Source organism: Pleurodeles waltl, chromosome 2_1 (assembly GCF_031143425.1).
Source record: "Pleurodeles waltl isolate 20211129_DDA chromosome 2_1, aPleWal1.hap1.20221129, whole genome shotgun sequence".
In the NCBI taxonomy this organism is placed as follows: Eukaryota; Metazoa; Chordata; class Amphibia; order Caudata; family Salamandridae; genus Pleurodeles; species Pleurodeles waltl.
Genome location: NC_090438.1, coordinates 586,949,388 through 586,974,569, shown reverse-complemented (window position 1 = coordinate 586,974,569; position 25,182 = coordinate 586,949,388). Strand labels below are relative to the sequence as shown.

Here is a 25,182-nt window from a genome sequence, read left to right as displayed (position 1 = left end):
AACCTTGCTGTACTAAACTTCACAATAGGACTTTTCTCCTGCACCTTCTGACACTTTACCTGCCTCAACATGCATACCCCCACCCTTCTCAGCAACACCCAGCTCACTTGACGTGCAGCACCAGCTACCTACCACAAGCTTGCACACACCCTCTTCAGCACCCGCTCACTCAGCAAACACACCACCGTGGTCTGGGACCTTATTAACACTCTCGCGCCTGACATCATCTTCAACTACGACCTACCTCAATCTTGCGTCAGCCCCTAACATTGCCACCGCCAAACCAGCAGGATACAGAATCACCCATCGAGACCAAATCAACAACCCAAGCAGAGGAATCGCCATCATCCACAGAGACTCCTTCAAATGCACCACTGCCATAGATGACACCATCCCAGCAATGGAACACCTCAACTTCACTATCCAAATGGGTAAGAAAATCACCATTAGGGGAGCCCTCGCACACCGTCCACCAGGACCTTGAACCACCTTCAGCAACCTCATCACCGATTTTATTGCCCACCTCAAATGACTACAGGTTCCTGGGTGACCTCAACTTCCATCTCAACAACATAACTGACCCTAACTCCACCAACCTCCTTGACAGCCTGAACAACATCGGCCTCACCCAACTCATACATGACCCCACGCACATTGCAGGACACATGCTTGACCCCATATTCACCTCCAGAGGCTGTTATCAAATCCAGTCACACCACCAAACTCACATGGACTGGCCAGTCAATCATCCACTTCATCATCACGACCCCTGTGCATTGTCCTTATCATAACCCAATGCCTCCCATCGCAACTGGAACAAGGCCTCAGAGATTGAATGGACCAACACCCTCAACCCAGCCAAACACCACAACAACTTGAACCAGGATGCCAGAAGCTTTAACACCTGGATCACTGACTGAGCACCTCAAAAGGAGGTAGTGCACCAATAAAAACCCAGCCGACAGAACCATCTACAAATAAGCACTCAACCTATACTTCCACCAGCTATGTGAAACAAATGAAAAGGGCCTGGTATTGTGTATCAAAGCTAACTCCAATGACAGGAAGGAGCTCTTCTGCATAGTCAAGGAGTTCACCAACTCCGCAATGGTGACAAGCAACTTCTCTCTCTCTCTTAGGACCTATGCGACAGCCTTGCAGATATCTTTCACAACAAAAATGGCAAAATCAACAGAAACGTCAACCCCCAACTCAAGCCAGAAGACTTTTTCAATGCCCATACTTCTACACACGCAGCCATCCCAAGGCTAACCACCTGGAACCACCTCACCATTCAGGACACCATCACTATCATGAAATCCATCAACTCAGAGGCCCCATCTGACCCAGGCCCCATCCACATCTTCAACCTAGGAGCTTACAGGATCTACATCAAACTTTCCACACTACTCAACACCTCACAAGAATCATCCACTTCCCAGTAGATTAGAAGCATACAGAAACCAAGCCCCTCTAGATAAAACCTTCAGCGGACTCCATTGGACTCAGCAACTATAGACCCATCTCCCTGCTCTCTTTCCCGGCCATAGTCATTGAAAAAGCCATCAACAAAGAATGCACCATCTACCTGGAACACAATCACCTCCTGGACATCTCCTAAACTGGATTCTGTGGCCACCACAGCACCGAGACAGCCCTGATCATGGCAACAGACGACATCCAGGCCCTTCTCAACAGAGGAAAGACAGCAGCCCTTATCATCCTCAATCTCTCAGTGGCCTTTGACACTATCTTTCACCACTCGCTTATCGCCAGACTTCACGACATAGGCATCCAAGAAGTCGTCCTCAGATGCATCACCTCCTTCTTCACTGACAGAACACAACAAGCCCACCTTCCACCCTACACCTCCGAACCCAAACCAATTTTCTGCGGAGTCCCTCAAGGGTCATCATTCAGCCCCACCCTCATCAACATCTACATTTCTCCCTTGCTAACATAGCCACATCCCACAGACTTAGCATCGTATCCTATGCCTATGACTTGCAACTTATCCTCTCCCTCTCCAAAAACTCCACCGCCACCATAATCAACTTTCACCAATGCATGACCAGAGTGCCAGTTTAACAAGGAAAAACTGCCTAGAGTTCAACACAGACATGACGGAAGTCTTGGTCTTAAGCAGTGACAACTCCCCCTAAATGCCTTCTGGTGGCCCACAGAACTGGGGCCCACTCCAGCCCCAGCTGACCATGCCATGGATCATCCTGAACAGCGAATTGACCATGATGCCCCAAGTCAATGCAGTGTCATCCTCCTGCTTCTTCATCCTGTGCATGTTAAATAAGATTTTCAAGTGGCTTCCCCAAAATCTGAGACGCACCATTACCTAAGCCCTTGTTACTAGTCGACTGGATTACGGAAACACCCTCTACAAGGGAAATCGATGCCCACCTAGTTCAGAGACTACAGACCAGCCAGAATGCCACAGCAAAACTCATCCTGGATCACACCCACATCACCGCATCTCAAAAAACTCTACTGGCTTCTGGTTTAGAAGAGATGCCAGTTCAAGCTCCTCACCTATGCGGTCAAGGCCAAACACAACTTTGGGCCCACCTACATCAACCACCACCTGACATTCCATAAACACTCCATAAACCTCAGCTCTGCTTCCCTCATGCTGGCCCATAACCTTCCCCCCTGCCCGCATACAACCCAGCAAAGCAGGATACGTGCCTTATCTTATCTCACAGCCAAAATCTGGAACGGCCTCTCCCTGCACCTCAGGACCACCCCTACTCTGCAGGGGTTCCCTAGGACACTACAAACTGGCTCTTCAACTGAGACTCTGGACCCTGTAAATGCCTGGATGCCCTCATTAGTGACAAGTCATGCTATACAAGTTGATTGATTGATTGATTAAAGCAGAGCAGTAGTGCTAATTAATTTTTTTACCAGTTGCAGGAACACATTCAGTAAATCCAGAGGTGTTTCCATGCGTTTTTATCTCATGCTGCAAGCATGGCCCCACAATTAAGGAAAACTTGTGGAATTGGACCCAGTAATTCTAAGCTGCCATGTTCACTGAAATGGGATAGGAATCTTGTGTTACCCTGTAACTGGGAGGGAGGAGGGAACACTGCCTGGAATCATAAAATAAGGCCTCAGTATCTCTCCATCTAAGTATCTGCCATATTGTAGTGAGATCCTGAAGATGACCGTTAGGTTCAGGGGTAGGATTAGGTAATCACCTCCCTCCAGGTCATTAGGGACACTGTCACCAGTCCAGAACTTTTCACCTACAATTCATTGACTTGAGATGTATTAGTCGAATTAGTTCATCTGAAACAATACAGTTCATCAACTTCTAGAATGCATTAGGCTATAACACAAAGGTCCATTGGAAACATTGTCAATAATGCCCTGGAGGGAGGTGGTCATCCTAGTCAAGATTAGAGCAAGGGTTAGGTTAAGGTTAGGATTAGACATAGGATTACAGTTGCGGTCAGGTCCAAAATATTTTCATTATTACAACATTCTTTATTGTGGATTCTTCCTTATGGTGCAAACTGAAAACAAATGTGGTTGTGGTTTCTTGATTATGGTCTAGTTATGTTATGATCATTGCATTCTTCTTTTCAGCATACCACTGGATCCGTATAATCTTAGTTTGTTCGTGTTTCCGCCCAGTAGTAGGGGTCCGGCTGGTCACAGTTTTCAAACTTTTCTTTGTATAGTTCCAAGAGGTAAATCAGTAGAGCAGATGCTTCTTCTGCTTTCTCTGGTTAGCTGCAGACCAACTCCAAAAACGAATTATCCAAGAGTCGAAGAGCATCGCCACCATTTAGTTTAGGTCGGTCCTAAACGACTTCGCATTACAGAAGCATAAATGTGTTTGATTTTTATACTCAAAATAATCCTCTGGGCTACTTCCGTACCTCTCGAGGTATGGATGGATGTGGTGTGTGAAGCGTGCAGACGTAGCCGAAGCTCTGTGCAGGGTTTAAGGCAAAAACGTCCTTAATCACAAGCATGTATCCCCGTTCTGTAACATCCAGTATTCTGCCAAGTTTATCTTTTAAATTATTAACATCTGGTTTATTTATACAGTTGTTGAAATAGCTTACAAATTAGAGTCCTACAAACAATACATCAATATTATAGCAAAAAATATACATAAAATAGTATTCCTTCTTTTTTTTATAAATGCTGTAAAAGTGTTACTATTTATATAAATATACATTTATACATATGCAATATATATGCATGACTATATGTATATATACCGCTAATATATACACACATATATGTATATAAATAATACCCGACTAAAAGACTTACATATATTATTTCAAACTTTGCGTAGTGGGCTGGTCACAGGTGGGCGTGCAGTGTGTCACAGTGGCTAAATTTGAAAGTATCTACAGATCTTAGACTAACGAGGTGTTTCACCTGACAGATAAAAAAATTGGTGAGCGGCACTTCACACCTTTAAGAGGAGTCATCTAATTTCTGGTAGGAAGGTTTTGATGATTGTGCATGTTTTCAAACTGTGTACATCCTGTCTGTATGGTCAAGGTATATATATATATATATATATATATATATATATAATCTGAAACAGTCATCAATACAGTGAACATATGGTCAATCTATGTTAAAGGCATATCTATATACATACATAAACTTAAATATAGTGTATATACAGTATCTATAGCTCCCTTTCTGTGAGTATGTTACAAAGTCTGCACACAAACAGTGTTGTCCTTCATTGGCTGTGGGCTTCAAAGAACCCACTGAGAAGAGTTTTAAGTTTAAAGTCATTTCCGGAAAAACTAATGTCACCGCTGTGGGCAAAGCGCGGGCTTGATACACCTTCCTTTGTGTAGAACTAAATTTGCAGGGCAGTGGCAGCCAGCCACGCAAGGCTTGACACAGGGGCCAATCTCGTTCCAGTTGTCGCATGTCTTCAGGCATCCGGGACCACAGGTGTCGTACACAGCGCCATGTTTGCACTGAGTTGCTAGAACGAAACAAAAACAGATGGTTTACTTCAGGTTATCGAGACTTTCTGCTTATTACTATTTGGTTTTTCTAAGAGTCATAGGTTGTTCGGAAAGACATTAATACATCGGAGGTCTTTGTTCGTAAGAACGAAATACACTTTATTGCAGTCCCTACTTTGTAGCATGTAACATATCTGTTAATGAAGTCTTCATGATTACTTTGGAAGGTCTCACTCTGGCACAAAGTCACCAATGTTTTGAGATTTTCTGCCATGAACGCGTGTGCACTGACATTAACGGGCCCTCAAAAAACGTTGACCAGAATGTACTCATCCAAAAGGAACCGAATGTAAATCTATCAGCTGCTTAGGAGGGCATTTCATCAGCTAAAATAAAAGTACAGATACAACACACAAAACGTCTCTAGGCGTTACACAGTGGCATAAACAGCAGCATTGCTTAAGCCCACAAACGTTTTTGAATAGTAGATTGGCAACAGCAAAACACTAAGAACCAGATTTATCAAAGGTTCTGCATCACCCTTGTATCACGCAAGGGGATGCATGGTGACGCAAAACCTAGAATGAGATTTACCAAGCAACGCAAGGCCACCATCCATGGCCCTGTGTGGATTGGTAATTCTGCAGTAACTCATGGCAGCGTAAATTGCTGCCTTGCTTTACTCTATCCCAGGCTGGTATTCCATGGATGTTCCCACAAATCCTCCCATGGATTTTGGTGCATTTCCATATTCACCATGAGTGGTAGACCTGGGAATGTGTCAAAATGCTACGCTTTTCCAGGCGAAAAGAAATATATTTATTTCTCCTCGTTTTCTCCTTTTTCTATGTGTGCCCCAGAGAAAGAGGAAAAAAGCCTAAAAGGATTGTTTTTGTGCAGGAAAGTGTCATTTTCTACACAAAAACAATCCTGCCTGCCACACAGGCACCCTTGCACCATGTGTCTTGCTGTATTGTGTGAAAAACTAATAAATATGTCCCTAAATGGCTGTGCATGGCCAAGCTCCAAAAACACCTGATATTCATGCAAAGTGGCACAAAGAGGCAGGAACAGCACAAACCCCTTGGAATCCACACAACTTTAAATTTCAGTGATATAAAGATGGACGAAATAATTTGGCGTGTACTACTAGAGCCAAATGAAGACAGGCTAAATCCATTGGCAAATAATACTTAAGGGTATATTTGCTTAGATTTTATGCTGTGTTTGTGTCACAAAAGTGATGCAAATCGACACAAAATCTTTTTTTTACCTATACACTTTCCAGTGCAAAGCTTGTTTGCTGGAAAGTACCCTAAAAGTAACGCAAAGCAGTGCGAAGAAGAGAGCCATATTTCTGTAAATATGGAGCTCTCCTGCTCCCTCCTTCTCACGCAGCTCAGGGCAGATTTTTTGGCTGCTGAGCTGAGCAGCATGGGAATCTGGGCCTCAGTGACTCACTAAAGGATGGCACTAGAGGTAAACAAGCGGGAGACTGCAATACTTAAGTGGTGGTATCACTATCAGATGATGTTGCTGGAGGGGTTGCCAGTGTGTTGTGAGAGGGCCCTGTTTTCATGATACTTAACCATGTTATGCTTTGCAGTTTCATGAGTTAATAACTCTGTAAATAATGAGAGTTTATTTAATTATACAGAGCTAAACTGCCAGAGAAATTATCAAAGCACAGTACTTGAAAAGTACTTAATGTATTTGACCAAACAACAAAAAAACTATTTCTGAGATTATGGACTCCTAACTGTGCTCTACCTAGGTCACCGGCTTCAGTTTCCCTTGAGAGGGGACATTTGCATGACTTGCAACATGTGATAGTAAAATAATGTACCTCAAAGAAGTTCCATATCTTTCTTCCCCTGAAAAATCCAATACTGTGTAAAGTAGCCTATTAGAGTTTTCTCTTGTTTTCTATATAACCAACTTTTAAAGAATTTGAGATAACTGAATTACTATTCGTTTAAAAATCACATGCGTAAGATATGTGACTTAAACCTGGCATATGTCAAATGTGAGGAAAACGTCAGGCCACGTTATACTTATGAACTGTGATGAGCTGTAATTCAGCTGAGTTAATTGTTGCTTTATTGGTTTTCCTGGAAAATTTTAGTGATAAAAAATGAATGAAGATTCTTACTCCGTGCAATGTTACTGACTACCATTCTTAGTGCACCTTCTTCCACTACGTTCAGGTAAATTGCAAAATAACCATTTTTTGAGGTAATTTTCACACATGTATGGCCATTTTAAGGGAAACCATAACTGTCACTCGTTTCTAGATCGAGCTTCTTTGACTTGGCATTTTTCCTGCCTCATCTTTCTTCTCTCTGCCCCCTCCACCAGGCTGACTGATCTTCTGATGGGTCCCACTGCTGCGTTTAAGAAGATACCTTCCTGCGCGTTCTGTGCCCTTCCAATGATGCCACAGGGTGAAATGTATAGCTGTTGCTGATGTGCATTTTTAATTGTTACAGTAACAGTCCTTCTGAATAGGTTGGGTATGTTTGGACTCTGCCATTGAAAGCAAGGAAACCTGAAAAGATTTGACCACTCAAGCAGCACTGTGATAAATCACAGCTAATTTGTTAATAAGTATAATTTTGCTCAATCAACTTCAACTGTCGCCATGTCACAGGGAAAGACACATAGGGCCCGATTACACTTGTCCCGTAATACTGCAGTCCAAGTGTAAACACTTGTTTGCGCAAGAATTGAAATTGTATATGGTGCAATGTCTATTGCATCGAGTAATGACTGTGTGAGAAAAAGTTTGCACCCTTCAATAGGGTGACCAGAATTTTGAGAAGCAAAAACCGGGACAGGTCAGACATAAAAGAAGGACTAAAGACTTTACACTCACTTTTATAGCTGGCCTGTCCCTTTTTTTGCGTAGCTTTGTGAATGTGTGCCCATACATGTGTGTGTGTGTATATATATATATATATATATGTATACATATATATATATATATATATATATATATATATATATATATATGCACACATATACAAGACTACACATATAAAATTAGCTCTGGCTTGACCTTCTACCTTGCACCCCCAACCCGCCCCCACCCACCTCTCTCTGCTCATCACTCCATCTCTCTGCTGTAAGGGTACATTTAATTGTTAACTATTAATGGAAATGTGAACTGGAACCAGATTCATAACATTTAGGTAAGCTTGTTTTAAAAGTCTACTTGTGAAGAAAGATTCCAGTTATCCCGTATATGAATAACAGTTGTGATATATACTGCTGATTCTGTTTATACACAGAAACAAGAAATTGGAACGGTAAACTCATTTCTCACTAAAACAGCCTTCATCAGTTTTTTTTAGTGGCCTGCTCTTTGGCTGGCAACTCAAAAGACTCTCAGACAACAAGGCCTATCTGTTCATGAAAGGACACATCTGTGAGTGGATATTATTAGTAACAGCATTCTACCTTCACTTCCAGAGAGGTTTTCTGGTGCCTTTTTCCCGTGGGGGGTGAATATAAACTGTAGTCTGAGGAAGTGGTTTTCATTTATTGTACAAGGTTCAGCTACAAACCAGAGCTATACAAAACTACATCAAAGTTTCACCATTTTGGCTGTTGGCCGTATGGAACTCTGAGAGGGACTTAAAACCACATGGCATAATCCGAGAACAGAAATTGCATCACTGCTGATATTGTGAGGTGGAATTATTACAGTGAAACTAGGATTGCTTTAGTAATGGCCATCAAGAGTTAACTAACTTATCCTATTACACACAACTTAGAGGGCAGCTTTTGCAACTTACTCTTAGAGGTTTGATTCTTTGGACCCTGGATACTTTCTGTTTCCTGCTTGGGTTTCTGCAGCTGATTCAAGACTTATACACAGCATGGCCGAAGGCCTAAGCCTCTTGAGTGGCCTTCAGCAAGATCACCTTGCCTCAACTAGCCATACTTTAACTTTGCTATTGGATGTAAACTCACTGGAACATCAATATATTTCAACCACTTTGTCCTGGTAACCATGATTCCAACGCTATTCTTCATTTTCATGCCAAGTGACTCCACACTTCTGAGCCTGCTATTTCACTTCTTCCAGCCAGAGTTCAAAGTTTTAATTCTGTATCTTTAAATCTTTGATCCAGCTCACCACGTACTTGACACTGTTTACAATGGTGACACAGCCTGATTAAACCCTTTGGATTGCATTAAAACTGTATCAACAAAACTTGGACTGTGGATTAACTTGCACCACTTTTGGGCAGTTTTATTTCTTGAATTTTGTTACTATACAATATTCGTTTTATATTATTTTCACCCCTTTCCCTCTTCTTCGTTTAACTTTTCTGTAAACTTATTTCATGTACAAATGACAAGAAATCAAATTAGATGATGGTAGATTTTCATGACAAATGCAGCAAAGAGTCATAACTACATTGTAGCGTAAAGAAACATAGGGGGTTATTACAACTTTGGAGGAGGTGTTAATCCGTCCCAAAAGTGACGGTAAAGTGACGGATATACCACCAGCCGTATTACGAGTCCATTATATCCTATGGAACTCGTAATACGGCTGGTGGTATATCCGTCACATTTGGGATGGATTAACACCTCCTCCAAAGTTGTAATAACCCCCATAATCTAAAATAATAACACAGTATGAAATAGAAGGGTATGCACAATGAAACACCTCATACCATTTGTTTGGAAATTTTATATATTTGCTTCACGTCATGTCATGTACCCATCTATTCTGTTCAAGCTACCAAGGGTGAGCAAAGTAGTTCTTACAGAAAACAGTGTATCCTTTAATAGTCATGCTCTTTGGACCTTTTTGAGTTTCAGTAATAGATCACATAATGGTTGTGACTTGTATCCACAATTTCTCAACATCTCTATTCTCTACATGGGAAGAAAACATGATTTTTCGTGGAGTGATTTACTCCTTTTCCACAGCAAAATATAGTATTAAGGCTGTCTTAACCAAGAAAATAGAATTTACTAAGAGTTTTCTTTGGCATAAGACAGCCTTAAAACTATCATTATGCAGTAGAGAGTGCTTTGAGGTTGCCGTGAGCCCAGAAGGACAATTTTAGCACAGTCTTGAGCAAGGGAAACACTTTAGTAAATTAGATCCTAAGTTCTTTCCTCAAAAACACAAAGGTGGGCCCTATCTCAGGTGAAGGGAGTGATTGTTTCAAGCGTGTGCAAGGTAACAGTGTGTTTTTTAAACTTTTCTCATTGCCTTGGGAATTTACAGTTTATTGGGTATTATGTAGAAGGTGACGCAGGAGCAGGAAGAGAGCAAACGTTTTTCAGCTTGGTTGTCTTGTTTCTTAGCAGCTGATGATGCAGAGTGATCTTCAGTTCTGCTGGAGGTACGAGAGAGGGAATAATTGCTACTGAAGACCTCAGTATGAGTCAGCAGGAGCTGTCCCCTGGTGGGACAATGAGAGGGTAATACTGCCCTGCTTGATTCTGAAAAACGAATTGTTGAAATACTCAAAATTACTAGGAGCAAGATTACCGGGACCAATTTTATCTGGTACATTTCTACACACAGTAACACAATACATGGTTCAAAAGACATTTTGCACATGCTCAAGCAGGGGAAAAACACCTGTGGTAATGTCCCCAGAATCAGGAATAGTATAGATGAAAGCATTAAGGCTCATATTTATCATAGTGTTGCATTGCTATTGCACCACATGAGGGGAGGTAAGGGTGATGAAACACCAAAGTCAGATTTATCAAGCCACCCAAGGCCTCCTTGCATGGACCTGTGTGTCTTGATAAATCTTAGGTAATGCAAGGCCTTGCAAATTGCTGCCTCAAGTTACTGTGCCACAGTGAGGTGTTCCATGTGTGGTTCATGGGTGTTCCCACACATCCACCCATGGATTTTGGCACATTCCCAGATTTACAATTAGTGGTAGACCTGGGAATGCATCAAAATGCTACGCCACCCCAGGGAAGGCATAACAAGAATCTTAATTTTTTCGATCTTTCTGTGTATGCTGAAGAATGCATCAGGTTTGCCAAGACACTGGCAGTCATGTTTTAATTGAAAAGAACAGAGATGCATTTATCAGCAATGTCTCGAGACTGTATGCAAAACCAGTTAGGACATGTAGATTTTAACATGTAGTTTGTAATATACACTTATATGGTCTCCAGCCTCAAAAAGGAGATCGTAACTAAGAAAAACTCATTCCTAAACAGGTCCTACAGACACTGACCCTTACCACAGAGTCCATAAATCATTTCCCATCAAATATTCACAGGATCAGCTCATTGAAGTGACTTAGGGTCAGTAGGAGCAACATTTTGAATCTACTTCGCTAGGACATGTTTGAGAACATATAAACTTGAGTAAGATTCAACACATGGAAAATTCTATGGAAGGATGCAGAAGGTGTTTTATTGATATTCTACACTGAGGCGGTCATTCTGACCGCGGCGGGCGGCGGTCGCCACCCGCCATGAGGTTACCGCCAAATGGCTGCTCCGCGGCATTCTGGCTTTCCCGCTGGGCAGGCGGGCGACCGCCAAAAGGCCGCCCGCCGGCCCAGCGGGAAAGCCCCTGCAACACAGAAGCCGGCTCCGAATGGAGCCGGCGGTGTTGCAGGGGTGCGACGGGTGCAGTAGCACCCGTCGCGATTTTCACTGTCTGCAAAGCAGACAGTGAAAATCTTCATGGGGCCCTGTTAGGGGGCCCCTGCACTGTCCATGCCAGTGGCATGGGCAGTGCAGGGCCCCCCAGGGGCCCCATGACACCCGTTCCCGCCATCCTGGTTCTGGCGGTGTAAACCGCCAGAAACAGGCTGGCGGGAAGGGGGTCGGAATCCCCATGGCAGCGCTGCAAGCAGCGCCACCATGGATGATTCCCTGGGCCAGGGGAAAACCGGCGGGAAACCGCCGGTTACCCTTTTCTGACCGCGGCTTTACCGCCGCAGTCAGAATGGCCCTGGAAGCACCGCCAGCCTGGCCGTCATGGACCGCCAGGGTCGGAATGACCCCCTGAATTTCTTTTCTTGAATCAGAAAAGTGACAAAAAACTCTGGAAATCTAAGAGAAGTTCTGTAGTTAAAGCAGAAGTCTATTTACAGCAACACAAAAAGTGGAATGCATCAGGAACTGTCCGAATTTATTAGCATCAGTGGAAGGAACATAAAGATACACTACATATTTAATATATATTGAGCAATCCATTCGTCTTATAAAATGTTACATTACGACAGAGGCTGAAAGAGAAGGGGCGGGGTAGCTATTATTTTTAAAGAGTCTAAAGGTATGAGCCATGGAGGAATTTTCTGACATGATTTCAGAATCTCTGGCGTGCGGATAGGAGCCATTGATATTCTAATTTATCAACTGCCTGGTCTAGAAATAGATTTCGTGGAAAGCTTGGGAGCCATTATGTTTGAAGATATGATTGTTCTAGGTGACATAAAATATCATGAGGACAGCAGCTTAGTAAGAACCACCACTCTTTTAGCTTCCAAGATGAAGATCTGGATTTATGTCACAAGTAAAAAGAACCCACTCATCTACAACGCACTTGGATTTGATTTTTTATAAAGAGTTAGGAACTGCTGACAACATAATGGTCGAATCGGAGACATGATCCTGTATCAATGTCACTATCTTAACCTGTATATCCACAACAGAGAAGTGGAAAAGATATAGGACTGGGTGGGAGATGGGGAACGTCTATATAGAGAGGTCAGGACAATCTTTAGAGACAACACTATCAAGCTTCTGAAGATGGAGATTCCCACAGTGCACAAATAAATGTTATAAACAAGTGGATTCTCCTCATGGCTGACTGAGGGGCACCCCAGGTCAATAAAAGATGAGATTATGACCTCTCCTTTAAGGAATATAGTATAGCAGATAATTAATATATCATTTTTCTGAAGACACAGAAACTGTATTTATCCAACTCAAATTGGTGGAGACAGAATGGTGCAAAAGTGCTATTCCAAACTGTTGGTGACTTTTGCCATCCTTGCTTTGAATACAGAGGTTCCTGCTTCTCAAAAACTCTAAAATAATTTAGCAGACATTTTTCATCAAAAGTAGATAAAATTATGAGCCCTTTCTGGAATCTAAATCCAAAGAACTACACATTTTTAGCCAGTAGAGGAGGCAATCAGAGTCTTTCCAAGTTAGAGTACAGTACTTTAGTTATTGAATTGGTTACCATTGAACAGCTTCCAACACTTAGGGCCATATTACGACCTTGACGGAGGGGTTTCCTCCATCATAAATGTGACGGATATCCTGTCTGCCGTATTACTATTCCATTATATTTTATGGAGATCGTAATACAGTGGACGGGATATCTGTCACGTTTGTGATGGAGGAAACCCCTCTGTCAAGGTCGTAATAAGACCCTTAGTATTGATTCTTTGAAAAATATCTTAAAGTCTCTTTAATCTGGCTCTCCGGGTGAACCATTGGATAAAAGTGTTGAATGAATCATTGATTGTACTACAAAACCATCTCTGTGAAGCAATAAGTAACTTTTTAATGACATGCATTGAGCCAGACCAGTTAAATATAAAGTAGTGAAACCCCCTTTAAAAAACTAGGGGGCCGATTTAAGAGCTCCTAGTGCCTCCTAGTGCAAAATTAGCATCATTGTTTTATGCTAATGTGGCCCAACAAGGCCAAAATCACAGCTCCGAATTTACAGCTCCGAATTTACAAAGCATTCATTGCACCACTTTGTAAGCTTTTGTGCTATAATCTACGCAAAGTGGGTGTTCCCCCATTCAGGGGGGGTGAAAAAATGGTGCAAAGAAATCTCTTAGATTTCTTTGCGTCATTGTTTCTGCACTTTTAATGCCTGCTCAGTGCTATTAGTAATAGTCTGACACTATGAAGGAATGTGCTGAGTAGCTCTGCTACCAGCTCTCTCAACAGCCTTTGGTGCAGTCAATTAAATGTATCCTCCTGATTCTTTTCTTTTTTAGCTGGAAGAAATCAGTCTATAAGAATGGGCTCTTTTTATTACATAATTAATCTTTTACATGGTGTCCATTAGTGAATAATCTTATCTTCCATTTTATTAAACTTTTATGTTCAGCCTCTATTCCCCTTTGATAGGATCTCATGACTAATTCTATCAATAAGCTCAAAGAATGTCTCCTGGGAACTCAATATTGGATGACCAGGACATGTTTTTTAAGTTAAATGGAGATAAACCTGAGATTATAATAGTCGGTGGGAAGTTGAATCTCTGGATCTCTGACCTTTGTCCAACCCAATTGAGAAAAGTCCTTGTACCAGTAATCAAAGGAAGAAACTTGGGAGTCATTTTTGATCTGGGCTTCGATATTCTTAAAACATTCAAAACAAACTACTTTTACACCTATAGAGGAGTCTGGCCAAGTAGTTGCTGCACATGCCTTCTCGTATAGAGATCATTGTAATTCTATCTATATAGAACTTCATTAGGGATGCTACAGAGACCACAAAATGTGGTTGTTACATCAGTAGCTGGTTTAAAATGATGTGACCATGTCTTAGCCACCAGAGAGAGTTTAGAATGGATAAAGGCAAATAAAAGAATCATCTTGAAGTTAGCATGTCTGACACTTAGGGCCTATTTTAAAATGGTTCCCTCCTGCCTGACAGAATTGGTTCCACCAATTGCCAGGGTAGGACCTTCACTCTAGTACACCCCTTTTGCTAGAGGCTTTCCGGTACAAGAAAATACAGTTTGGATGAAAGTGTTTTTGACGACTTGAACCTACGAACTTGCCATGAATTGCCCTTCCGATCGATTTGTAATTTTGGTGACTTTAAGAAAGGCTGTAGGATCCATCATTTGGGCCTAACTCCTTCTGACTGTCTCCTCCACAAATGTATTTTATTTTAGTGTCTTTTTTTGCTGTGCAAGCATGTTCGTGGATCAGAAGCTCTGAGGAACCTTCATTGACTCGCTATTGAGCAGCTTTTCCAGTTCAAGTGTTCATGTATCTAGGTATAGGCCACAAATATGTCTTTGGCACTGAAAAATCAAAACTTTCTTCACTTCTTCAAGTATGTCCCTTTATGCAATCTGCACTCTCCGGCTTGCCCTAGTTTTGAAGTTTAAGAGCATAAACGTATAAAGAGCACTTTAGAGGGTGCTCCTTTCTTTACTTGATCTCCAAAAAGCTGAAACCAGTTACTTGGCTACACACAAAATGTATAAAGACACTTCCTAAATGGAAAGTGTCTCAAACCATTTCTCTTTTGTGAATCACTTGCTTCTTGAATGGGCAGTTACAACTCTTTTGCTGTATTTCTCTTTTTCTATATTCTTTTTCATTTTTTCTTATGTTTCTTCTGCATTCTTTTATCATCGGGAAACCAGTTCTGTTAGCAATACTATTCATCAAATAAATAATAATAATATATTATCTAGTGTGATTTATTCAATGCTTGGGGAAATATTTTTATCTATTTTATACTGTTGTCATCGATTGCACTGTACTTCTAAAAATATGTAAGTGTAGGTTATAAAAGTTGGCAAGTATGGTATAACTGGCTAGTAGTTAGTGGTGGCCGATGAAATCCACTCAGTTGATGAAGTTCACAGAGTTTTGGCACTCCGTACTCTAAGCAGAGTGCAGAGTTCAGCAAGAAAAACTCTACCAGTCAGTTCATCAGCACACTGCTCACCCACCACCAGCTATGCAGGACGCATGCATTTAAAATATGCGTTTGCTCGACCAATTTTCATGCTGCTCCAGCCAGTTCACATATTATGACTTAGAAAACAGACTACAACAGACTCTCTCCTTACGTTTAGCGATTTGAATTAGCTTGTCAGCCATCTTGGAATCGAGCTTTACATTAATCTTTATAGCAAGCAATATTGAACGTATCTCCTTATAGAACTATTGGCAACCATATTTTTTAGTGGCTAATGGTGTGTCGCCATCTTAATCCAATACAGAATTACAGTTGGCATTGCCTTTCAATTTCCTCAGAACGCAAAGGCTGTATAATGTTGTACTGATTCAAAATAGTCGCTATGGCTTATGAGCGGAATTATTTGGCCGGCATGTTTGAGTTTGAGTATCATTCACTTCGACGGGAGACTGCAGTCTTTCTCTGTGTCTGTTGTTCACACCCACTCAGTCAGCTTTTTTCCTTCCTGCGGGACTCTGCTGAGTTTGTGACCTGGTGCAGCTTGCTGGTTAAGGACTCGGAAGGTGCAGTCAGCTGCAGACATGGTGGGCTTTTGCACCCCACATGGGTTTTTGGGGATGGTCTGAGGGGTGAGCTTTTGCACCGCACATGGGTTTTTAGGGATGGTCTGAGGTTTTCTGAATCCGGGTAGCAAGTGAATCGTGAGCTTAATGAGGGCACCAGACATGTCCTCTGAAGCACTGAGGGTCTAAAATAGGACTGGGCAGCATTCCTACACATGTGGAGCTCTGCATAAGTTCACAGAATTTTTACATGACTCCATTGAATTCCGCGGAGTAGAACTCAGTGAGCTCCGCCCACCCTTACCTTTACTGCAGCATTAAATGTGCTTGAAAAGTGCTCACTTTTTATGTGAGAGAGAGCAAGGCAGCTTTGTGGCCCATATTTACAAGCACCCTGCACAGGCTGCTGACCAATGTCTACAAGGCCACGCAAAGCCACTTTGCGTGTCTTTTTATGGCCTTGAAGATATAGAGTAAGGCAACACAGCTCAAGTCGCTGCGTTGCCTTGCTTTGCATCAGGGAGGCATTTCCATGGGTGTGTGTGTGTGTTACCATGTGATATCTGTGGATTTTGATGCATTCCCAGATGTACAAGGTTTTGTAAACCTGGGAATGCATCAAAAGCCTACACCACCCCAGAAATATCATTATTTCTCCCTGTTATTCCCTCTTTCTACGTGTGCTCCATTTTGCAGCACACATAGAAGGAGGAAATCACCTCCACTGATTGTTTTTGTGGAGGAAGGTGTCCCTTCCTGCACAAAAAAAATTAATCATCCGCACAACACAGACACCCTTGCACCATGGTGCAAGGATGCCTGCATTGGTGCATGGCAGCAATTTGTGCATCCGCACATGGGGAGAGGACAGAAATGCGCTGTATCTTGTAGATACAGCACATTTCTTTCCTTTCCCGGTGGCACAGCAAGGCACTTGCTGGGCAGTCTTGTTCCACAGGCCTTGTAAATATGGCCCAATATTTATTAAGATACGATGCTGCTGCTTTCTTCCCAAGCGCTGGGGCACAATAAGGCTGATGTCTAGCATAGGTTTTGTACTGGATACCTGCCTTTCCAGTGAAAAAAATGCTATGGTCATACATATTTTAAAATGTGTATTGTACATTGCTGCAGACATGCATAATTTGAATCTTTTGGAGAAACTCAAGGAGGCGCTTTTTTTTATTTATTTTTTAGCAAAATCCAGTCTACAAGTGTTCAGATAGGATGGTAGCATGAGAAGATCCCCCCATTGAAGCAAAAAAGCAAAAGTAGCTCATATCACTACTCTGTCTTACCTACATTGTGCCACTTTGTAACCCCTTGCACCACATTATGGGCCTGATTCTAACTCTGGAGGACGGTGTTAAACCGTCCCAAAAGTGGCGGATATACCACCTACCGTATTACGAGTTCCATAGGATATAATGGACTCGTAATACGGTAGGTGGTATATCCGCCACTTTTGGGACGGTTTAACACCATCCTCCAAAGTTAGAATCAGGCCCTATATCTTCTTCAGGTATAACGTATGTAAGTATCCCCACAGGTAGGCTGAAAAAAGTGTCTCAGTGAAATCTGCAAGAGTTCATTGCGCCATTTAAGTGTAATTTTATAACGCCTGCTCAGGGAAGGTGGTACAGTGACACTACCGTTGTATCCTGTGGGCCTCCCTGACCTTTGCTGGACTAGCATCATAATTTTTGCCACTAGTCCAGCAAAGCATCAGAATAGCATCATAAATTATGACACAATTGTGCTAATGAGAATCATGGTGCGCTGTATTGTAAACGCTATGGTGTCGTTAGAGGGGCTAACAGCGACGCAAGGAAACTGGTGCATTGAAGACGATGTGCCAAGTCCTTGTAAATATGCCCCTTTACTTTATAGCTCTGACAATAAAAACACAGCATGCGCTCACAGGTAATTCAATTGTTCATTCGAAAAATGCTCTCATTTTACTAGGCCATGGTTATGACTCACATCAGTTGAACATCAGTTGAAGACATGCTTTAGTCAAATGGCCCTCTTGTAGATCTTAACTGTAAATCCTTTTGAAGATCTAGGGCCTCATTTACAACTTTTTGGCACAGGGCAGCGCTGCCACACTTCCTGCTGGGCTGCCCTGCTTAAAAAGGAAAGAGCAGGAATGCGTTGGATTAATGAAATACGGCACATTCCTGTCCTTTCTGCCTGTGCCAGTATACAAACAGGTGCAAAGTGCTAATGTAGGCACCCATGCACCATGGTGCAAGGGTGACTGCGTTGTGGACACAATTGTTTTTGTGCAGGAAGGGAAACATTCCTGCACAAAAACAATCAATGTGTTTTACTCTTTCTATGTGTGCTGCAGAATGCAGCACACATAGAAAGAGGAAAACATTAGGAGAAATAGTATTATTTCTCCTTGTTACTCCTCCCCTGGGGTGGCAAACAGTTTGCATTCCTAGCTTTACAGAGGCTGGTAAATCTGGGAATGTGGCATGGGAAAATGTATCACAAAGCCCATGGAATGCCTCCTTGATGTAGAGTAAGGCAAGGCAGGGCTTTGCACTAGCTTGCCTTACTCCATATCTATGAGGCCATGCAAAGCAATGCAGGGTGGCTTTCTGTCGCCTCATAGGTATGACTGAGAGACCTGCACCACCAGAGCATAATAAAACCTGAAGCTCAGCAGCACAGGTCACTTGTGAATGAGGCCCCTACCTAAAAGTGTGATGTAAAACATGAAAATCATACCTACTGAACTCGATGCGTCATTGCACTTTCATGCCATTTGTTATGCACTCATTAGTTGTTGACATAGTAGTCACCCATTCAGACTATTAAGGTTTAGCTGGACATAGATGTGCGCAGAAGGCAAAAGCGCATCCTATTGGAACCATTTTGCAAAGGACGCGAAAGGAGCCAATTTGTCCTCCACCGCATCTCCCTCCCTGCTATACAAGGAACAAAATTAATGAAGGATGAGAGATTAGGTCGTCTTGGAGGAAGAGAAGGGAATCAGTAGATGAATGCAGGAGGAAACAGACAAGCCAATCAAGATGCCAAATAAGTTTATAGTTACGCAGACGAGATGGAGAAGATGTGAGTTTTAAGCTCCAAATAAGTGAAAAAAACGAGTATAATATGAACATCTTTTTTCGTGCCACTCCTGATTATAAGCAATAGTACAAGTTGAATGTAGTACTTCCATTTTAGTTATGCCCTTACCATCAAAGAATACAACTCCTGATCTTTGTGATACTAGCAAAGCATCCAGCAAAGTTCCACACTAGCGTCATAAATTGTGACGCTATTGTGGAAACAACTGCCATGGTGCGCCTTATTGTAAATGCGGTGGAACCATGGTGTCGTTAGGTGGGACAGGGACGGTGCAAGAAAAGTGGTGCATCAGGACCGATGAGCCACTTTCTTGTAGATCTGGCCCTATGTATTAATGCAGTTGCTTTGTCTTGGGTTTCCAGATGTGCTCACCGCTTGTTATGCAATTGAAAATCAGTCAATATAATTAGCCCTAAATCTTCGAAAAACTTACAAATGGTCAACAAACAAATCTATGAATAATTTTGACATGATCAAGCACTTCAGTCAATGGCATGGAAGTTCTTTACACCTAAAACTGAATGCCTTGAGACAGAATGAACCCAGGCCTTTTACAGTGTTAAAAGGGAGGTAAAAGGATTGTGCCAGAGGAGAAGCTGGTTCGTGCAGATAACAGTGTAATCGTGACATGGTAGTGATTGTTCCCGGAAATCCTTAAGTGGATTTGCTTCCAGCTATTCCTAATGAACCTGCAAAAACTCTTTAGTGTCTGAAAACAGCCACCGATGGTGCAAAGGGAATTATTGTCAAAGGCTACAGCCAATGGGGAGTTCTGAAAAACAACCTACCTTAAAAGGTGAAGCACCACTTTAGGAGACTTAAAAATGGGGAGCCCAGGTTCAAAACTATAAGGTGCTAGTTGGCAACTCGTGCCAACTAGCACGGAGCGTACGGATATAAATAGATATATGAGACTGCGATTCCTGTTGTTTTCTTTAACGGTTTTTATTGGACTACCTTATTTGGAGTGCTTGAAGTTCTCTAATGTTTCTCAGATATGTCACAGGGCGCTATGTGAATTTACCCATAAATATAAAAACAAAAATACAATGAGTAGCTAGGAAATTTCAGAAAAACGGCGACCACAATACGCAGTACACAGTGTAGGGACTAGATACTCGTTAGAAATTGAGGTCAAGGTGACAGACAGCAAAGGATGCATGCTTCTGCCTGATGACACCTGAGACATCTAGAAGATAATAAACAAGCAACGCCACACATGAGTTTTACGCCCAGGCCTCGGTCTTACCCGCACAGTTCTGTTCCGGTTTCCATTGGACGCGGATGCCTTCTCGCTGGCAGGCTCTGGCGTAGGCGATGAAGGATTCGCAGTAGCAGTTTTTATGTACTGGGCACTCACACATATCTGTGACACACGACCTGCAAAAATACATCACAGAACATCAGCCCAGGTTTACAACTATCAAAAGCGAGGGAGCCAATGGCAAGCTTGCGTTTTCCAGTGTTCATTTTTGATTTTTTATTGACGTGCACGTAACGTTTAATAAACAAATACTTCAAGAACATTTTCAATCTCTAGTAGGTCGATTCATAAAGCTATTGGATCACTTAAGAAAAATATATGTGTTGCAATTGGTTTGGTATCCAAGCGTAAATTCAGTCCATCAGTCAGTTTATTTTATTTTGAGAACAACAAATAAAACATAGAAATAATACAATAAATTAAATAAATAAAAGTGGCACGTAAAATTTAAAAATAACAGGCAGAATCACAAACCACAGCGCCAATCCACAATAAGCCATGCAGTAAACGTGTAATTCGATAGAGCTACTAATATGAACTTGATGTAGAAGTCTTCAGCAGCTCTCAATCAATCAATCACAGTTTTTGTAAAGCACAGCTACTCTCTCGTGAAAGTCTAAAGGCTCTGGGGGGAAGGTGCGGGCATGAGGGGGCCTCATTCGAAAAGCCAAGTCTAGAGGTTCTTCCTGAAGATGGTGAGCGATGGGCTTTGTCTGAGGTGCAGGGGGAGGTTGTTCCTGCTCTTAGCTGCAATGAAGGTGAAGAATCGTCCTCCAGCAGTGGTTTTATGAATTCAAGAGATAGTGGCCAGGGCCAGCTAGGCGGAGCGGAGGGATCTGGAGGGGTGTGAAAGGAGACGCAGTGGTTCAGGTAGGCTGGTCCTGCGTTGTGTATGGCCTTGTACATGTGGGTGTGTAGCTTGAAGGTGATTTGTTTCTCAACCGGGAGCAAGTGGAGGGCCCTCAGGTGTTGAGAGATATGTTCTCGGCGTGGGAAGTCCTGGATGAGTCTGGCAGTGGTGCTGGATGAGTTGTGTTTTTTTTTTATTTTTCTAGTTGAAGTGCCGGCATAGAGGGTGTTGCCATAGTCAAGCTTGCTTGTGACTAAAGTGTGGGTGACTGTCCGGTGGCAGTCTGCTGGGATCCATCTGAAGATTTTCAAAAGTTTGTGGAGTGTGTGCCAGCAGGAGGAGGCAACTGAGTTTACCTGGCAGGTCATGGATAGGGAGGAGTCGAGGATGATGCCTAGGTTGCGGGCGTGCTCAGTCAGTGCAAGGGGAGCGCTGAGGGATGTGGGCCACCAGGAGTTGCCCCAAGCTGAGGTGGTGTTTCTGAAGATGATAAGCTCAGTCATGTCAAAGTTGAGCTTGAGGCAGCTTTCTTTCATCCAGGTGGCGATGGCTTCCATTCCTGAGTGGGAGTTCCTTTTGGCCATGTCTGAGTCTTCGGTGAGGGAACTGATGAGTTGTGTGTCAGCGGCATATGACACAATGTTCATTCCATGGCTTCTGATGATGGCTGCGAGAGGGGCCATGTATAGGTTGAACAGTGTGGGACTCACTGAGGATCCTGTGGGTCTGGATGTGTAGGGAAGGAGTCTGATCCTCTAACTCCTCCCAGAGAGGAAGGAGTGGATCCATTCCGGGCACTTCTGCAGATTCCTATGTCGTGGAGTCTGGTGCAAAGACTCCTGTGAGAGACCATGTCGAAGGCTGCTGAGAAGTCAAGGAGTATGAGCGCTGTGGCGGCGGTCTAGGAGTGAACGGATGTCGTTGGTGTCTGCCAGGAGGGCTGTCTCTGTGCTGGTGCTGTGGTTGCTGCAGAAACCAGACTGGGAGCTGTCCAGAGAGTTGTTGGCCTCAATGAAATTCAATAGTTATGCGTTGATTGCTTTCTCCAGTACTTTGAGGGAGTTGGGTAGCAGCGAGATGGGCTGGAAAATCTTTAGTTCTGATGGGTCGGCCGAGGGTTTCTTCAGGAGAGGGCGTATTTCAGCGTGTTTCCAGTCCTTGGGGAGGGTGCCAGTGTTGATGGAGCAGTTCATCATGTTTTAGAGCTCTGGGGCGATGGATGTACTGGCTCTGATGTATATGTGGTGCGAGCAGGGGTCCGTGGGGGCTCGGAAGTGGGTGCTGTTCATGATGCTGACTGTTTTCTCTGTGGTGAGTGTGAACCAGCTGTGGATGGTCTGGGTGGGTTCTTGAGTGGTGGGTCAGTCGCAGGTTTCGGTGCCAGGTTTTGCCGGGCGGAAGCTATCATAGATGTCCTGGATCTTGTGGTGGAAAAAGGTGGTGAGTTTGTCGCAGAGGTCCTGTGAAGGGGGATGCTGGTGGTTTAAGAAGGGAGATTTGTGAACTCACTGATGACTGAGAAGAGTTCCTTAGAGTTGTGTGTGGCGTTCTTGATGTTTCGGCCGTGGGTGGTCGTGGAGGCTTTGAAGGTGGAGAGGTCTTCGCTGGTTTGGCTGTTCCTCCATTGTTTCTCTAAGCATGTGTGGGTGCGCTTTGATTCTTGGAGTTCGGTGGTGAACCAGTTGGCTTTCTTAGGTACGTATTTGGCCAACGTCAGCCAAAGGGGGTCTAGAGTGTCAGCACATTTGGTGATCCATGCGTTGAGATTGCGCGCTGCTGTGTTGGCATCATCGGAGGGAGGGATTGACGAGAGTTGAGGTGAGTTGCTTGTTGGTGATTTTGTTCCATTTCTTGTGGGGGATCCCGGTGGTGCGGGTGCGTCTGCTAGGTGCGGTGATGAAATGTATGTAGCTGTGGTTGGTCCAGTCTGGGGTGGAGATTGTGTCGATTGTGATCCGGTTGCTTGAGGTGAAGATGGGGTCCAGTGTGTGTCCTGCAATGTGTGGGGGTGCAGAGACCAGCTGTCTGAGGCCGAGGGTGGCAAGGTTGTGAAGTATAGTGGTAGTGTTTGGGTCTGCACGGTCCTCGAGGTGGAAATTCAGGTCGCCGCGGAGGAGGTAGTCATCTGACGCTAGGGCCTGGGGGGTAGCGATGTCTACAATGTCATCTATGAAGACTGAGTGGGGACCAGGTGGCCTGTACACCACGGTGCAGTGGATGGAGGAATTGTGGTTAGAGTGGACCATGAAGTGAAGGTGTTCTATGGTGGCGCATTGTTCTTCTGGGATGGCCTTGACACATAGAGAGGACTTTTGTACGATGGTGAGTCTGGCTTCAGATTTTCTATGCCTACGTCTCTTAGTAGTGGCAACAATCACTTTCGCTCAAGGGAAGCACATGGTGCACAACAAAAAACTTGCCTTGTTTTCAATAAAGTTCACGCAACTAAGACAGTAGTTTGTTTGAAGAAGCAGATTGCTTCAATTAAAAATAAAGGGGCATATTTAAGAGCCCCTAGCTCCATTCCAATGCTACATTAGAGTCATTTTTTTACGCTAATGTAGAGCTAGAATGCCAAAAACGCTGCGCCAAATTTACAAAATGGCGTAATGCATGCATTGCACCACTTTGTAACTCTTTGCGCTACATTATGAATGCACCAGGCATAATGTATGCAAGGGGGAATTCCCTCATTAGCAGCACTTTAAATGTCTGCTCAGAGCAGGCATTAAAAGGAGGCTTCCATTGCTTACAATGGGCCTCTGGGTGCTACTCAGGATTAGCATCAGAATTTTTCACGCTAATCCTGCAAAGTGCTGGACTGCATCAAAAATTCAGTCCCCTAACTACCACCACGGTGCACCGTAATTAAATACGGCGCACACATGGTGGCATTAGGGGGGCACTAAGGGGCCCAAGATAAGTGGCACTGAGCTGTGTGCAGCACCCTTTTTCTTAAATATGCCCCAACATTTTTAGAAAATGAGAATTTACACTTGCAAAGCAATTCGCTTCCATGCAAAATTACTCCTGCACATTGGAATATAACGTGTGAGCAAATCAAGCTTGTGGGAAATCCAGGGTTTGGAGCACCCATTACCTTGGGAGTCAGGGGTTTTTCACATACATCTGCAATGCAAGGGAAGGTACTGATACAATTGCAGATGTACTCCTGTATCAAGGTGGGGAATGGGGAGGGAACACTCATAGCATTTGTGAAGTTGGAAGGGAAGTGTTGTCTCAGGGAAAATATATTATTTAGTGAGAGAAACGCAAACAATTAAATTAACATCGTACTATTGAGAGACAGAGATGCACGTATAATAGAGCAAGTTAATGCCTGTGAAAAAGCCTTTACATAGGAGCAGAGAAATGTGCCGTCCTGGGTACTGCTAGTGAAAAAAACAGCACTTGCAAAGCCAATAGGGTTCGCCGATGGAGGATCTAGTGGGTTTGTCAATGCTTATTTAGCTATGTTGCACATCAGTGCGGGCTGTTGTAAAATATGGATTAAAGTAAAACAAAGTGCTACGACACAGCCAGACTTGACAGCGTCATAGCACTATGTTGTTCATTAAGTCATGTTGCACAGCACCTCCAGAACTGTGCGTTATTTCTAAATAAACATTTACAAAGTTAAATAGCTCTCACGTTATGTTTTGCGATGAATGCGAGGGGTGAGGGCTGCAACATAATGCTAGAGCTGCAGACACCTGTGGAATGTGAGGATAATTTTGAAAGCACAGTCACTAATTTAATCACAATACCGCACAAGTAGATGTAGACCAG

General features: G+C 43.2%; 1 protein-coding gene across 1 annotated transcript in view; it reads right to left on the bottom strand.

Annotated features, from left to right (window-relative positions):
- Positions 1–3,507: 3,507 nt before the first annotated feature.
- BMPER (BMP binding endothelial regulator) overlaps positions 3,508–25,182 on the bottom strand; it is a 387,098-nt gene continuing 365,423 nt past the window's right edge. The window contains exons 14-15 of the mRNA XM_069215488.1: positions 20,529–20,659; positions 3,508–4,987 (exon numbers count right to left, since the gene is read on the bottom strand). Coding sequence (XP_069071589.1) covers positions 4,806–4,987; positions 20,529–20,659 — 313 coding nt within the window. The 3' untranslated portion in view covers positions 3,508–4,805. The remainder of the gene's footprint in view (positions 4,988–20,528; positions 20,660–25,182) is intronic.